A 16,126-nucleotide genomic window follows, 5' to 3' on the forward strand; every position below is an offset into this window, starting at 1 on the left:
GTGACTGTGCATACATCAATAAATGAAGAAAATAAAAATAGCTTTTATTCACTACGGTATATGAATACCCAAGGTCTACTTGTATGGGGTTGTGCATACATAATGCATATACCCAAGCTATATTATACCATTTTTAAGGTTTGTTAGAAAACCACGACTAATTCACATCACAAGGATGGCTAAGTCATATTATTCTAACAGACTTTGAGAACCTAATAAAGGTTGACTCTGTGCTCATATAATGAGAAAAATAACTTTTCTGCTCCATTTATTAATGCACACATAGTAATTGAAAGCTTTATTATCACCTTGCAAATCAAGAAACAGAGAAACGAGTACAAGTCACGAAAACAATTACAGATTTTCTCCCCTTTTCTGGTTTATGTTTCCATTCCATTTAATCCTCATATCCAATGAAGCCACCTTATTTGATAAAGACAGATAGATAATTTTTTTTGAAAAAAAAAAAAAAAAAAAAAAAAAAAATAAAAACATTTTTTCTGAACCAGCTAAGAAAACCCCCAAGAGGTTTTTGGCAGCAGGTGGGAATCTTCTATTCTAGATATTTTAAAAAATACGATTTTATGTTATTCTACTTGGTAATAATACATAGAAAACACATAGAAAACAACCATCCTACTAATATAAGTCACACATAGAAAACAACCATCCTACTAATATAAAACATATACATGAATTCTGTTCTTTTGCAAAAATCTTTTGGCTGTGGCCTTGAAGGTTACCAGTTGACTTGCATTTCGAATCGCAACTGGTATTATATCCCATATACAGGGAGCAAATTTTCTTATTACCAAAGAAACTCTAGAAGCTCATTTTTCTAAGTTGATGTACTACATTCTAAGATTCTAAGTTGATGAAATACTAAGAGTTTCTAAGTTTCTAAATACTAAAGGCGAAACAATGACTTTATTTCTCATTTTTCTCACCTTTTTTTAGTCCTTAAACTTGCTTCTTTGCTAGAATGATTATTTGTCATACAAATTCAACATTTAGGGATACAAACCTCAAATAATGCTCCAAGTAACGATCAAGATTCTTATAAAAAGGTCTAGAAGTATAATAGCCACTCCAGTAATGGTCACGTTCATCAGCGTATGTAAAAAAGTCCCCCGCAAATGATGGAAAGAATTGACTAGCATCTGACCTTCCTATTGGTGACAACCGAGCCGATTCTTGGCGAACCTCTTCAAAATAATCAGCCAGGGTGCCGAATTGGGCCTAAACAGTAAAATTTATTGTTGGTGAGAATTCATTAAAGCTCTTTCTTAATTGACACAGTGGCTCATAGATAGATAGATAGATATTTATTGCAATAAAAGCCACTTTGGGCCATGGCAAAAAAAAGGAAAATCACACAAAATAATAGCATGATTATAACACTCATAACAAAGTATGGTAGCCTACATAACAATAACAACGCAAAATTACAAAACATTAAAAAAATATAATAAAGCACACGATACCATTAAACTAACATAAATAGATAGATGTATGTTACATATATCAAGGGCCATGACTACAAAAATAACAAACAAGAAAACAACTTACACACATACAACAATACTTTCCACACTCACCCCACACCTTTTACAAAAATCTATCTCTATGTGACATACCCAATTTTATATACTTTGCTATCATTCTTATTGTCCCATAATTTTTTGATCCCATTAATGAAACCAACCACTCACATATTAATCCGAAAATAAAATTAATAACAGTAAGAATACTCGTTAGAGTTAAGACACCAAAAAGGCTAAGAAAATTAGCTACGATGGCTAAGTGGTTAAGAAAATCCCAAAAGGCTAAGAAAATGACCCTTAGACACTGCCCTCACCTACGTTCATGAACTTAAAAAGAAGAAGAACAAGATAAATTAACGGCGTAACCTGAACTGTCACTCAAGTTGAACTGTCATTTAATTCGGAACAGTCATTCGAAGATAATTAGTTATTTAGGAAGCGTAGGATTGAGGTTGAATAAGTATTTATGCACAATCAGATACAGAAAATAGGATTTAGGGAGTCATGGAGGGGAAACTAAATAAACATTTAATATCACAAAATTGGCTAGAAATATTGAGTTTAAACTTTCAGGGGATGTTGAACTAAATCGATAGATTATATTGAGCTCAGATTTCCAAATAAAGTTGAAGAGTACTCATATAACGTAAATCGAACATAAATAGTCTTCGATAGACATCCAGAGCTTCCCTTTGAGACAGATCCCATTTATCTTATATTTTTAATATTTTTGTTTTACCTCCAAAATTGACCCCCCCCCCCCGATATTTTGTTGAACTTCAGATTTTTAACGATTTTCTTTTAAAGTCTGTATTTGAACTTTGAAACAGAATTCTACTTTTTAAAATAATAGCCGTGTTTTATTATAACTACCAAAATAACAAATGTTTTGACGATTCAAAATATATTGTTTATATTTGATAATATTTGCTACTAATTACATGAAAGTTTTTTTTTCTTACTTTAGACTAGATTTCAAATTTGAAAAGAGAAAAATAATTGAGAGCAATCACAATCAAACTCCATGAAAACATAAGAAATTCAAAGGACAGAATATAACGAGTAGAAAGGACAAGAAACGAAAAAAAGTTCGACTTTATACGGAGTAAAAAATGAAAAAATGCCGAGAAAGTGCCGATTTCTGTCATTTTGTGCCGCATGTCAAAAAACTTTTTCCCCGAAGACGGTCAAAATGCAATCAGGGGAAACTTACAAGATGACCAATTAGCATAGAAATATTGGCAAGATATACAGATATAGTCTACAAGTTGCACTAATAAATGAAACCAAGGTGCTGATTTCTGCCATTAACATGTTGGCCCAAGCAAGGCTAAGATGCTATCGAGCAAAAAATTTTGAGATAGCCAATCGGCAAGGAGCTCTCAAAGACTATCATTCTCCCGGTTTCAGAGAATAACTGCCACACGGTGCCGCAGCTGTCCCTAATGAAGAGTTACACATTATATATAGTATTTAGAAAGTATAAAAAGTATTAATAACGGTTATACAGAGATGCATTACTACATATCTGTTATTGCAAAGGGGAGGAAGGCTGGTGTTTTCTTCACAGGGAAAGAGGGCGGCTCGAACACTTCCAACATTTCCTGAGAGTTACTTACTTACTTAAGACGACACACAAGCTACTCAGCCCAACTCGGTATCAAGAAGCTGCTGGACCAAATGCTTCCATTGGGTTCTGTGTTCTGTGAGTGGTCGAAGAAATTCCAGCCCAGCCTTGTCCCACTTGTGACCATGCTTTCGGAATCCCCCAAGCGGTTCGACATCCTTTCTGATGACATTATGTCAAAACTTCATCTGGTAAACAAGTATTTTCTTCCATGAGCAACCGGGGACTGCTGGTAGTACCTGGCTTGTCAGGGTCTCTTCTGGGCGCCTCATTACGTGACCTAGTCACTTGAGACGTCTCTTTTTGATCATAGTGGAAACGTCATGCTTTTGTCCAAATGTTTTTATCAGCTCTTGGTTGCTGATTTTTTGCGCCAGCCGTATGTCGCTAATAGCCCATAGACTTTTTCGGTCGAAAGTTTCAAGCCGACACTCTCTCTCCACCTTGAGGGGCTAGGTCTCACATCCGTATAACAAAATTGAACGCACACATGCTGAGTAGATCCTGAGCTTCGCTATGAGGTTGATTTCCTTTCTAGTCCAAAGTGCTTTGCGGAGCTGGCCAAAGACGGACCAAGCTTTGCTAATCCCGCCTTGAATCTCACTAGTGGCTCCACCTTTAGCCTCTATCGATGACCCTTTGTATTTGAACTCTTCCACCCTCTCAATAGGTTCTCCACTGATGTGTATAGAAGTGTTCTCTTTGGTTGAAAGATACTTTGTTTTAGGGATACTGATCGCGAGTCCTGTCTCGATAACTGTTTTCGTTACTCTTTCTCTCATATTTTGTGCTTACTGAGCAGAGTCTGTAAGTAGAGTACCATCGTCTACATATTCGATGTCAGCAATTTTTTCTTGTGCTGAAAAGGCGACACCATCATCTTTTTTCAATGCCTTTTTCATAATCTAATTTATAATAGTTGAAAAGAATTAGCGGTGCCCGACATCCTTGACGGACGCCATATGCTATATGATTCTCACCATATATTCGAAAGTTACTCAGGGTAATCTCATAGTATGCTGTTAGCAGCTCGACTATTTTCGTAGGAGCACCGTCTTCGAGCATTGTTGCCATAACAAGGGTCGTAACATACAGTCAAATGCAGCGATGAAGTCAAGAAAGACTGCGAAGGTATCCAATCCGTGAATTAAAATGTTAGTGAAAAAGAAGTTGAAGGGTACAGATATGGTCTACACGCCCCATTCCCGGGCGGAAACCTGCCTGGTTCTTCTTTGTCCGTTGCTCTCGTTTTTTTCCATATCGATACACTAAAATTATTGCAAAATCTTCCTAACTATGTCTATTAGTGAGACTCCCCGGTAATTTTTACAGTCTTTCCTTCATCTCATTTCTTGAATGTAGGGATTATCGTTGCGTTACCCCGGTCCTGGCGAACATATTCAGCGTCCCAGACTTTGCCAAGTAGGTTCGTTAGGGCTTCAACGAGCGCAGAACTTGCTTTGTATATTTCTGCCGGTAGGGAATCCTCGTCCGGTGCTTTATGTTTTTTGAAGGACTTCACGGCGTTTCTGACTTCCTCCGTCGGAGATGCATTGCGAAAATACTGATCCACGAGTGATGGAGCTGCTGGTTGCATATTTTGGCTGGAGTGGACGGAGGAAGTTTGTGTTGTATCCTGGCCTCTCCTATTTAACAAATCCTTGAAATTCTCTTTCAATCGGTTCATTCTTTCTAGTCGCCCTGTGATGATAGTCCAATCTGATCTTTTCACACTTTTTGTGGCGGTATTCTTTTCTTTTTTAAGTTCAACTCTCCGAGGATCCTATACTGTTTACGGGTCTCATTTCTAGCTGCAGTCTTTTCTAGGTCTGTGGCCAGCTTTAACCAGTAGGCATTTTCATCTCTCCTTGTTCGATGCGTTTTTCTTCTCATGAAGGACATTTTCTTCTCATGAGTGTTTCGGAGTTTTTAGTACCTTTTGTTCGCTTTCCAAGGACTTGAGCAGCAACATCTTGCATAGTATGTTTGATCTTCGCCCATTCCCTCTCTATGACTTCTTCTTCTAGACTCTCATTTTCTTGTTGCGTTTGTTTCAGACCTAGAAAGCGGTTTCTCAACTCCATGTAAAACTCAGCCCTGACTTTTGGGATTTCAAGTTTTTCAGTGTCATATCTAGGGGGTAGTCTGACTTTCTTACGGTTTGATACCTTTAGCTTTAATGTAGCAGCAAGCCGTTCTTTGACCCGGTGTCGGCTCCTCTGAACACTCGACAGTTGACTACCGATGATCTCCATCTCTGGCGGATCATATGTAATCGATCTGAGAGAAGATATGGCCATCTCTAAATTTCCATATAAAAGTGTGGACATTCTGGCGCTGAAAGAACGCGTTCATGATGGATAAGTTATTATATATTGCGAGTTGAAGTTGCCTCGTGCCATTACGAAATCGAACACCACGTCCGTACGGTCCAATAGTACCATGTTTGGAAGGGTCCATTCGGGGGCTAATTCTGGCGTTAAAGTCTCCTCCAAACAGTAGCTGATCTCGCTTTGGACATCTATCAATTGTATTCTGCAGCTGGTCGTAAAATATATCTTTCTGCAAGTCAGATGAGTCGTGAATAGGTGCATAAGCAACTATGATTGTTATATTGAAGGGATGCCCAACATCCTTGTTATATCGTTTCTTTCGAATAGATCTCAAGTTGTTAAATACAAAAATATTTTCTCTAACCCCCTCCCTATATATTGTGGAATTCCTCAAGGAACCTTATTGGGACCACTTTTATTTCTAGTCATAATTAATGATATTGGTAGGGATTTTCCCCAAAGGTGGAAATACGTGGATGACTTGTCGATCCTTGAAGTATGTCACAAGAATACTAAAAGTGACCCCCTCGAAATCCTAACCCACATTTCGGATGAAGCTAAGAACCTAAATATGAAAGTAAATTCCACCAAATCAAATATAATGACGATAATTTTTTTGAAATCCACTCCCGTTTTCCTTGACCCTATCCCACCCAAAATGCTTTTGGAACATGTTTAACTCCTTGGTGTCACAATTTCAAATAATCTTAGATGGGATATGTGTGTTTTTAAAATTGTCAAACAAGCAAACGTTTCATTATCTACTTTAAAATTTTCAAACAAAATTAATTGTGCTCAGATGAATTCCCTCCATGTTTATTTATCATTTATCAGGCCGCTATTAGAATATAGATCTACAGTCTAGAAGGCACATTTTCAAGCGAGCTTAGTGACAAAATTGAGTCGGTCCAAAAGCGTTCGCTCAGGCTCATGTATAAAAAGAGCAAAATTCCATACTCATTTCTCCTTAAATCCGCACGTATTACCACGTTAAAAGTAAAGATAGAACAAATTTGTTTGCGTTTTACTAAATCTACAAAATCTAAACCTTGTACTGAGGACATCTTTCCCGATTTACACGACCCCATTAGACTCCGACTCCCCTGTTTAGCTCCCTTGGCAATTTCAGCAGATTCACCTATTAATACCGTGACTGAGATGATCCGGAAAAGTTTTACCCTCGTTTTTTTGATACACCTAAATAATCCCTCAACAATGCTCTGTACCAAAATTGACTCCTTCGTACCTGATTTCAGTTTTTATGCATGTTGAAATTAATCAAGCGTCATTTTTTTTCTATTCATTTTTGTCACTTTAATTTTCCCTTTTGTTGATACTTATTTATGTTAAATTTCTTTTCTGACCTTTAATTTTAAATTTTTTTTTACTTTAATTGTATTCCTGTCTTGAATTGTAAATATTTCTTTTGACAACTAATTTGGCTTGATTTTAAGTGTTTTTTTATTTTTTTTTAATTTTATGTATTTGACCTTGAACACGATTTCGGCAATGTTTTTCTTCTTGACTGTGATTTTCTTTTATCCCCCACCCCTTCTTCTTCTATTTTTCTGTTTCTATTCTAGCCATTTGTTAAATTCTTATCGAACATCTTTATGCTTGATTTGTGGTTCTTTTCTTGTTGTATAATTTGTTTCTTCGTTTTGCTTTGTCTATTTCTTTTTGACATATGAAGCGAATTCGGCTCTATTAGAGCTTGTGATAGACTTTGGAAAATAAATATTATCTTATCTTATCCTGATCCGCGCAATGCGGTTTGATATCGGCTCCCATTCGAGCAAAGCTGACTCAGTCTTTTCCCGTAGGAGGAATCCAACCGCATGAAGACCGGATCAGTCACTGGATCCAGAGTTGTAGAAATGATATTTCTTGCCAGTGGTCGGGTCGTGAATGATCTTTTTGCTCCGTTCATTAATCCATGTTTCCGTTAAGTATAAAACATCTAAGCTATAACGATGAAATTCTGCGCCGGTGAGAGCCTGCATTATGTCACACTTCGCGAAACACACGTTCAAGGTCGCTATCTTCAGGCTTTCTTTGAGCAATTTCACTGACACATGACCGGTTTGTTGATTTGTCATCGAGGTCGCCGGTTTCCTTGGTGCGTCGCCTACCGGGAACGTCGTAGCACGGTTTGATTTCTTTTGGTCCAACTTTTTCATGATGTTTCGTGGAGATTTGGTTAGCCGATGGTTCCCCAGGCCTTTGGTCAACCTAGTGCGTTAGTACAATTTAATCTGAATGTAGGCAGTTCGCAGGGAGGTCCACCCTTCCATCACTTTGAGGTGCACTTAGGGACATCCCTGTTGGAGAATAGAGACGGGTCAGGACGCTAGTGCCCAGCCACGTGGCCCCACTCGCCACATTACCTAGGAATACGACCTGCCACAAGATCTAACCTATCTCCGAAGGGTTACAAAGGGTAAGGTTCCTGAGAGTTACTTCCAATTAATATGATGAGGGGGTTTAATCTTCAATATACGACTACAACTGCTACTATATACTACTCACTGTAGCAACAAGCCATTTGATGCTGCCATAGCTGCGTTAGTAACCTCTTTCCAATCCGTTTGGGGACAAATGGGGCCAATTTCCCTCTGACTGAAGATGAATAGCCAAAAGGCACAATCTTTCGTAATCTGTCATCCTTCATCCATAGAGCATGCCTATTCACTTCACCTTTCATTTATTATAGCCCTAGGTAGTAAGATCAAACCGCGTTTTTGCTACAATCTACTGTTTGATATACGTTCAGTCAAACAAGTACCTGAAACTGTCCTTGGAAAATTCATTTGGAAAGACATTAACGAATTTTCCTCAGCCTTTCAAAGCGTCCATATTTCAAAGCCATACTTGACCATTACCATGATCGTTGCTTCCAATATTCTAACTTTAGTTAGCAGACTTACTTCCTATTTTTCCAAACTTTTCTCAACTGCGATAAAACACCTTGTGTCTTGGCTATTCTACTTACATCTCCGCTGAATGTACTTACATACTCCGCTCAACTACTTTATCAATAATACTGCCAAGTTGAGGCTATCAACTTGGTCGATTTTTTCGTCACCTGATTTCCCCTCTTCTACCTCATTTACTCCTAGTGTAAGCGAGTCTTCTCAAAAATAATTTTCAAATTCTTGTACCCTGAACACTCGAATCTAAAAAAAAAAATATTATTTCACAATCTTTTTTATCACTAAAACCATCTGCATAATCCAAGTCTTGGAAAGTTTTACTATCCCAGTTGATATCATCTTCTCCTACAGCCTTCGCCCTGCTCCTTATGAAAAAGTTAACAAAAATCGATACTGACGGAGATGGGATGCGACCCTGCTTAACACCAGATCCACACCAAACATAACTCCATCGTCGCTGCCCACTTTAACCGCAGAAATGTTATCCTTATTCATACCACTAATACTTAAAGGTACTTTTCTTGTATATTATACAACGTTAAGACCTTCACTAAAACTTTTCTATCAGCCAAATCGAATGCCTGTTCATTACCTAAAAAGCTGAGGATTAGAGGGATCTGATGATTCAGATCGTTTCAGACACTGTACTAAAGTTAAACTTTAGTATTAAGGTCAGCGTGTTTAAAGAATTCTGAAAAACTTGCATTTTACTGAAAACTGACCATCCTAAAGTAATAAAAAAAATGAACTAAAAATTATCGTTTTCATAGAAATTTAAGGGTCTTGAGGTTACTTAGGATTTTCCTGTTCCGAAAAGAGCAACCTATTTTTTGCCTGGATTTTATGCTTTCATTAAATCGCTAGTTTTTCGGTATTCTATAGATACAGGAAATATCACGAGAAAAACTTTCTTTTAATTTATATAACAAAAACTTAACTAAAATTTGACTAAATTAATAAATATTGATTATCTTTGATAATTCTAGGAGTTTTTCCCAAGAAGAATTAAATTAAATTAATTCACAATACCTGTACATGCCAATCTTCTTGAGCGTTCATGAATTCAAAAAGCTTTTTGTAATTTTTGAACTGAGCATCCCATTCACCTTCTGTGTTATACCTAAAATCATCCCCAAGGGGCACCAGAAGAGCATTTGTTTTAAACAAGGTTGACTTCTTACGATATTGGTCTAGTAAAAGCTGAGCCCTAAAAAATCAAATGGTTTTATCAAATGAAACACGAACGCATACAATTGTTTCTCTATAAGTTTCTAACTTTTAATATACTTAAAAACTAAACAAAACCTAGTTATTTTGCCAATCAGATTCCTGGTGATCCGCTAGGATCACCTCCACCTTTTGTCAAATCCTCGCCCCCCCCCCGCACAAAAAAAGGAAACGGTCAAATTATATATGACAAATATAGGAAAAAATTATGAATATTGTACAAATCTGAATTTATTTAGGGGGAGAGGAGGGGTTTCTGCCATAATTTTATTTTTATAATTTGTGTTTAGTGAATTCGAAAATTTTTGAACTCGTAAATTTATCTTACTGAGCGTCTTATTCCTCTTTTTAATAATACCTAAAATCATCCCTGAACGGTATCTGCAGATTACTTGTTTTAAACAAGGTTGACTTCTTACGTTATTATTCTAGTAAAGTATGAGACCTGGAAACTTAAATGGTTTATCAAACACATGTGAACACATATAATTTTTCCAGGGAAGCGGCAGGCCTCTGGAAATGCATAAAGGGAGCAAAAAGTTGGAAAATATATTCTTATCTTGAGCGTTCCACGTTTATTTCGAGTACCTCACAATCTATTTTTATTTTCGATCCTCCAAGTCGAAACCTGAAATTTGTTACACTTTTCCTTCCTTGAAAGCGTCCCTCCAAAGCGATCCCAAATTTACACTTGGAAATCATTTTTTGGTGACATAATTCAATTTAGTGTCAAACATGTGAATGAATTTTGCGAGAAAACATCAAGGAACCTTTACTATAGGCCTATTCCATATACTGGAAAAATTATATGGAACTATTCCATATATTAGAATTTCATATATTTCATGTAATGGAAGGAATATGGAATAAATATCAAAAGTTTTGATTTTATTAAAATAAAGAAAAACATGATCTCATAATTTTAACTGCGAGAGCTTATAAACCACGATTTAAACTTCTCTGAATTTTTTTTCACTAGTCGGGTGAAGCTTCTAAAAAAACCCATTTTGTAAAAAGTTTCACCTCTGGACGTTTTGAACCCAGGTTTATTAAAAAAATGAAAATAAATGTGATGCTAGGATTTACTATTTCTAGGGGAGGTTTTCCTTGGAGTGGCCAAAAGTTTCAAAATTTTGCGAAACAATTTTTTCTTTGTTAAATAATGAAAAGACTCCTCTTTTGACATTTTTCTTATAAACAAAGCAAAACGATTCTGCTACTTCATTGCAAGAAATATTATGTATAGCGACAAGGTTCACTCGAAACGTGCTAAGTTAAAAAATACAAACCTGACAGGAGAGGCCATAATCCAGCAAGAGCCTGTCAGTAACAATTTTCACTCGAACGTACTAAGTTAAAAAAACATAAGCCTGACAGGGGATGCCATAATCCAGTAAGAACCTGTCAGTAACAATTTTCACTCGAACGTGCTAAGTTAAAAAACATAAATCTAACAGGAGAGTCCATAATCCAGCCAGAACTTATCAGTAACAATTTTCACTCGAACTTGCTAAGTTAGAAAACATAAACCTGACAGGACAGGCCATATTCCAACAAGAACCTGTCAGTAACAATTTTCACTAGAACGTGCTAAGTTAAAAAAATATAAACCTGACAGAAGAGGTCATAATCCAGCAAGAACCTGTCACTAACAATTTTCACACGAACTTGCTAAGTTAAAAAACATAAACCTGACAGGAGAGGTCGTAATCCAACAAAAACCTGTCAGTAACAATTTTCACTCGAACGTGCTAAGTTAAAAAACATAAACCTGACAGGAGAAGCCATAATCTAGCAAGAACCTGTCAGTAACAATTTTCACTCGAACCTGCTAAGTTAAAAAACATAAACTTGACAGGAGAGGCCATAATCCAGCAAGAACCTGTCAGTAACAATTTTTACTCGAACTACTAAGTTAAAAAACACAAACCTGACAGAAGAGGTCATAATCCAGCGATAGCCTGTCAGTAACAGTTTTCACTCGAATGTACTAAGTTAAAAAACAAAAACCTGTCAGGAGAAGCCATGACCCAGCAAGAACCTGTCAGTAACAATTTTCACTCGAACTTGCTAAGTTAAAAAACATAAACTTGACAGGAGAGGCCATAATCCAGCAAGAACCTGTCAGTAACAATTTTTACTCGAACGTACTAAGTTAAAAAACACAAACCTGACAGAAGAGGTCATAATCCAGCAAGAGCCTGTCAGTAACAGTTTTCACTCGAATGTACTAAGTTAAAAAACAAAAACCTGTCAGGAGAAGCCATGACCCAGCAAGAACCTGTCAGTAACAATTTTCACTCGAACTTGCTAAGTTAAAAAACATAAACTTGACAGGAGAGGCCATAATCCAGCAAGAACCTGTCAGTAACAATTTTTACTCGAACGTACTAAGTTAAAAAACAAAATCCTGACAGAAGAGGTCATAATCCAGCAAGAGCCTGTCAGTAACAGTTTTCACTCGAATGTACTAAGTTAAAAAACAAAAACCTGTCAGGAGAAGCCATGACCCAGCAAGAACCTGTCAGTAACAATTTTCACTCGAACTTGCTAAGTTAAAAAACATAAACTTGACAGGAGAGGTCATAATTCAGCAAGAGCCTGTCAGTAACAGTTTTCACTCGAACCTGCTAAGTTAAAAAACATAAACTTGACAGGAGAGGCCATAATCCAGCAAGAACCTGTCAGTAACAATTTTTACTCGAACGTACTAAGTTAAAAAACACAAAACTGACAGAAGAGGTCATAATCCAGCAAGAGCCTGTCAGTAAGAGTTTTCACTCGAATGTACTATGTTAAAAAACAAAAACCTGTCAGGAGAAGCCATGACCCAGCAAGAACCTGTCAGTAACAATTTTCACTCGAACTTGCTAAGTTAAAAAACATAAACCTGACAGGAGAGGCAATAATCCAGCAAGAACCTGTTAGTAACAATTTTCACTCGAACGTGCTATGTTAAAAAACATAAACCTGACAGGAGAGGCCATAATCCAACAAAAACCTGTCAGAAATAATTTTCACTCGAACGTGCTAAGTTAAAAAACATAAACCTGAGAGGAGAGGCCATAATTCAGCAAGAACCTGTCAGTAACAATTTTCACTCGAACGTGCTAAGTTAAAAAACATAAAACTGATGGGAGAGGCCATAATCCAACAAGAAACTGTCAGTAACAACTTTCACTCGAACGTGCTTAGTTAAAAAACATAAACCTGACAGGAGAGACCATAATCCAGCAAGAACCTGACAGTAACGATTTTCTGTAGGCTCACAGAGACAAATTTGAAAATAAAAATTGGTTGTTATGATTTCCAAAACATGTCTTATATTAATACCACACAATGGCGTAGACCATCAAGTAACAGCCCATGGATCAAACAGTTTGTGGTAACGAACTGTAGGTAAGGAGCGCCCCAGCTCAATAATGACTAAAACTCTAAAAAACGGAATTTTGATGCCAATAAACATATCAAAAGAATCGGCTTATTATGCTGATCCCAAATATATGTTTCATTAAGTTTAGTCTTGCCGATTAAAGGCTACGAGCCTGAGAAAATTTGCCTGATTTTCGAAAAAAGAGGTTACACCCCCTAAAAGTCAAAGAAAATCACAAATACACTATCTTAAAATAAATTACACCATCAGATTCAACGTATCAAAAGACCCTATCGTAGAGGTTTCAAGCTCATATGTGCGAAAATGTGATTTTTTTTTTTATTTTTTGCCAGAAGAAATACCACGGATGCGTGTTTATTTGCGTGTTTTTGTTTTTTATTGTTTTTTTTCCCAGGGGTGATCGCATTGACCCAGTAGTCCTAGAATACCGAGAGAGGGCTCATTCGAACGGAAACTAAACGTTGTAGAGCCCTATTTAAGTGATCATAAAGATTGGACGCAACTAGGCACCCTCCCACGCCCTTTTTTCCTCAAAATTGTCCGATCAAAATTTTGAAATAGCCATTTTATTCAGCATGGTGGAAAAGCCGAATAACTATGCCTTTGGAGATAACACGACCCCCCACCCTGTGGAAGACCTTTCCCTGTGGAATTTGCCCATTGTTTACGTATAGTAACTGTTATTGGGAAGTATACAGAAATTTTTTGGGGGGATGTTTTTGGCGGGGGTCACGTGGGATGATCTTTCCATGGAGGATTTTTTGTGGAGGAAGGGAATTTTCCACGGAGGGGGAGCTGGATTTCCCGGTAATATTTAAAAACGATCATAAAAAACAAGTTTTTTCAACTGAAAGTAAGGAGCAACATTAAAACTTAAAACGAATAAAAATTATTACGTATATAAGGGGGTTTCCCATCCTCAATACCTCGCTCTTTACGTTAAAGTTTTTTTTTATAGCTTTTTAAAACGCTTATTATTCTAAATAAACGGCGCATCAAGGCTGATTTCCCATATCCTCCACTGGGTAAAAACGACAGGAAGTACCCTCAACCGCCCCCCCCCCCATTACAGAAAAAAGGATTTGACACTTTCATAACTATCAGAAAAGAAAGCAGGTATTTGGGACATTTTCCAAATCTAAGGAGAGTGAAAACAAAATGCTCAAGTTTGTGGCAAATACTTTTTTTTCTTGAGGATCTGAATAAGCAATGATTTGTATATGTGGCTCCGATTGAATGTATGTCGGTAAAATCACACCAGGCAGTTTCGGAATTCGAGGAAAGGAGAATCTTTGGTCCCAATCATAACTGATCTCCCCTAACTTCCAGGCAGAGGTGGTTTTAGGGGGGCAGAGGGGGCACTTGCATCAGGCGCAGAAATTTTACGGGCGCAAAATTTCCAATAAATAATCTAACGGTTAACATAATTAATTTATTTTTGAAATTGTATTTTTATTCAAATTAAGTAGAGGGCGTAGCTAATAATTGAAAATGGTTAATAAATTATTAATTAATTCATAAAATAAAGAAATGAAAAATAAAAATAATAAAATAATAATAATTAAAATAATTAACAATAATTAAATAATAATCAAAAATAAATTTTTTAGTAATTAATTGATTGGAAGTAATTTTTCTTGTTAACTTTGGCCTGAAATTTTTGGGCTAATCAAGATTTTGCCCCGGGCACAAGAGAGGCCAGAACCACCACTGCTTCCAGGGGGTAAATACACAATACCGAAGAAGATATCTGACATTTTTCACAATTGTACAGGAAGGCAAAAAGTAAGATTCTTAAGTTAAAAAAAAAAACTGTATAATGTAGATTTGAATAAGATAAAATTCCGACAATATAGCTCCATCTAACTGAAACTACGGATCTTGATATTGAGTCACATGGTCTTTGCACTAGAGGAACTGACACGTTTTTGTCTCACTTGCGGTTAATCTCTCCTACCTTCCTTAGGGTAAATACAAAAAAGAAGGTACCAAGGAGGACTGGTGCCCTCCCTGATTAGCCAATTCAAGTGGGAATTAGATCCGTACAACATTATGTATTGCGCGATAGTGCTCAGCTAGAGGTGCTCTAACTTTGTTGTTCAGTATTGTTACAAGTATATCTTTTCTTTTGTTTCTAGTGTTGTATGTGTACTTTTATTTCTTTATTTATTTCTTTTGCTTTTCATACTCCATCTTTGTAAATCTGTCTACTTGATGATGGGTAATAAAAATCATTCATTCATTCATACCTCTTCGATGCCGAAAGGGGACATCTGACATTTTGATAATTTTGTATAAAAGCGAAAATAAGACTATCAAGCATTTGCAGAAAGTATTTTTCTCTTGAAAAATTCGAGTAAGGCAAAAGCTACAAAGACGCTTGCTCGTCGCGTCTCCGTGCTATAAATACTTAAACATTTGTTGGCCCAGCGGTATCTAAAATTTAACCTCCCTTAAGTCAGTTTATTACTCTTTACTTCAATCTTAATTTAACTATTGTCCCATTGCTTATTTAAACCTCTCGCGGGCGAATTTCCAATTTTTGAGATAAACTGACAGGACAAAGTTCTTTCCTATGTAGAAAAATACGTAGATTTTATATATGTATTCAGATACTGACAAAAAAGGATGAAAAGGTAAAATATGCTACTGTCCACATATGGGGACGCCGCCAAGAAAACACTCTTTCGAAAGGCTTATCGGACACTGTGAAAGTTCTCGAAACATTCAGGGCACAATGGGACTTTGCATTTTTTGCAGATGAATCTCGTTTTACTCGTGCAGTTCTTGTCCTGGCATCGAGAAGCGTTATTTTTGTCGGACTTGCCATGCCAATGGCCACTCAGACCATCAAGTCGGATCTCGTTTGGGACAACAATGACAGTCCTTTTCTTGACAAAGCCGATTTTTGAAGGCCAACCAGGGCTTGTCCTCATCCGCACCATTCCTTTGTTCGTCATAGCTACTGCAACAGACCCTTTGAAATGGAGGAGATCAAGTGTGCCGACAGGGCAGGTTTTTCTTTAGAGAATCTAAGCGTTGACAACAGCAACATCAAGGAAATGGTG

The 16,126-nt window shown here is 36.9% G+C and overlaps 1 protein-coding gene across 1 annotated transcript in view; it reads right to left on the reverse strand.

Annotated features, from left to right (window-relative positions):
• LOC148942908 (alpha-mannosidase 2-like) overlaps positions 1-16,126 on the reverse strand; it is a 322,023-nt gene that overhangs the window by 229,244 nt on the left and 76,653 nt on the right. The window contains exons 9-10 of the mRNA XM_089102392.1: positions 9,467-9,644; positions 1,025-1,239 (exon numbers count right to left, since the gene is read on the reverse strand). Coding sequence (XP_088958518.1) covers positions 1,025-1,239; positions 9,467-9,644 — 393 coding nt within the window. The remainder of the gene's footprint in view (positions 1-1,024; positions 1,240-9,466; positions 9,645-16,126) is intronic.

The sequence above is a fragment of the Artemia sp. Qi Xiang Cuo genome, chromosome 16 (assembly GCF_049724085.1).
Source record: "Artemia sp. Qi Xiang Cuo chromosome 16, ASM4972408v1, whole genome shotgun sequence".
Taxonomy (NCBI): domain Eukaryota; kingdom Metazoa; phylum Arthropoda; class Branchiopoda; order Anostraca; family Artemiidae; genus Artemia; species Artemia sp. Qi Xiang Cuo.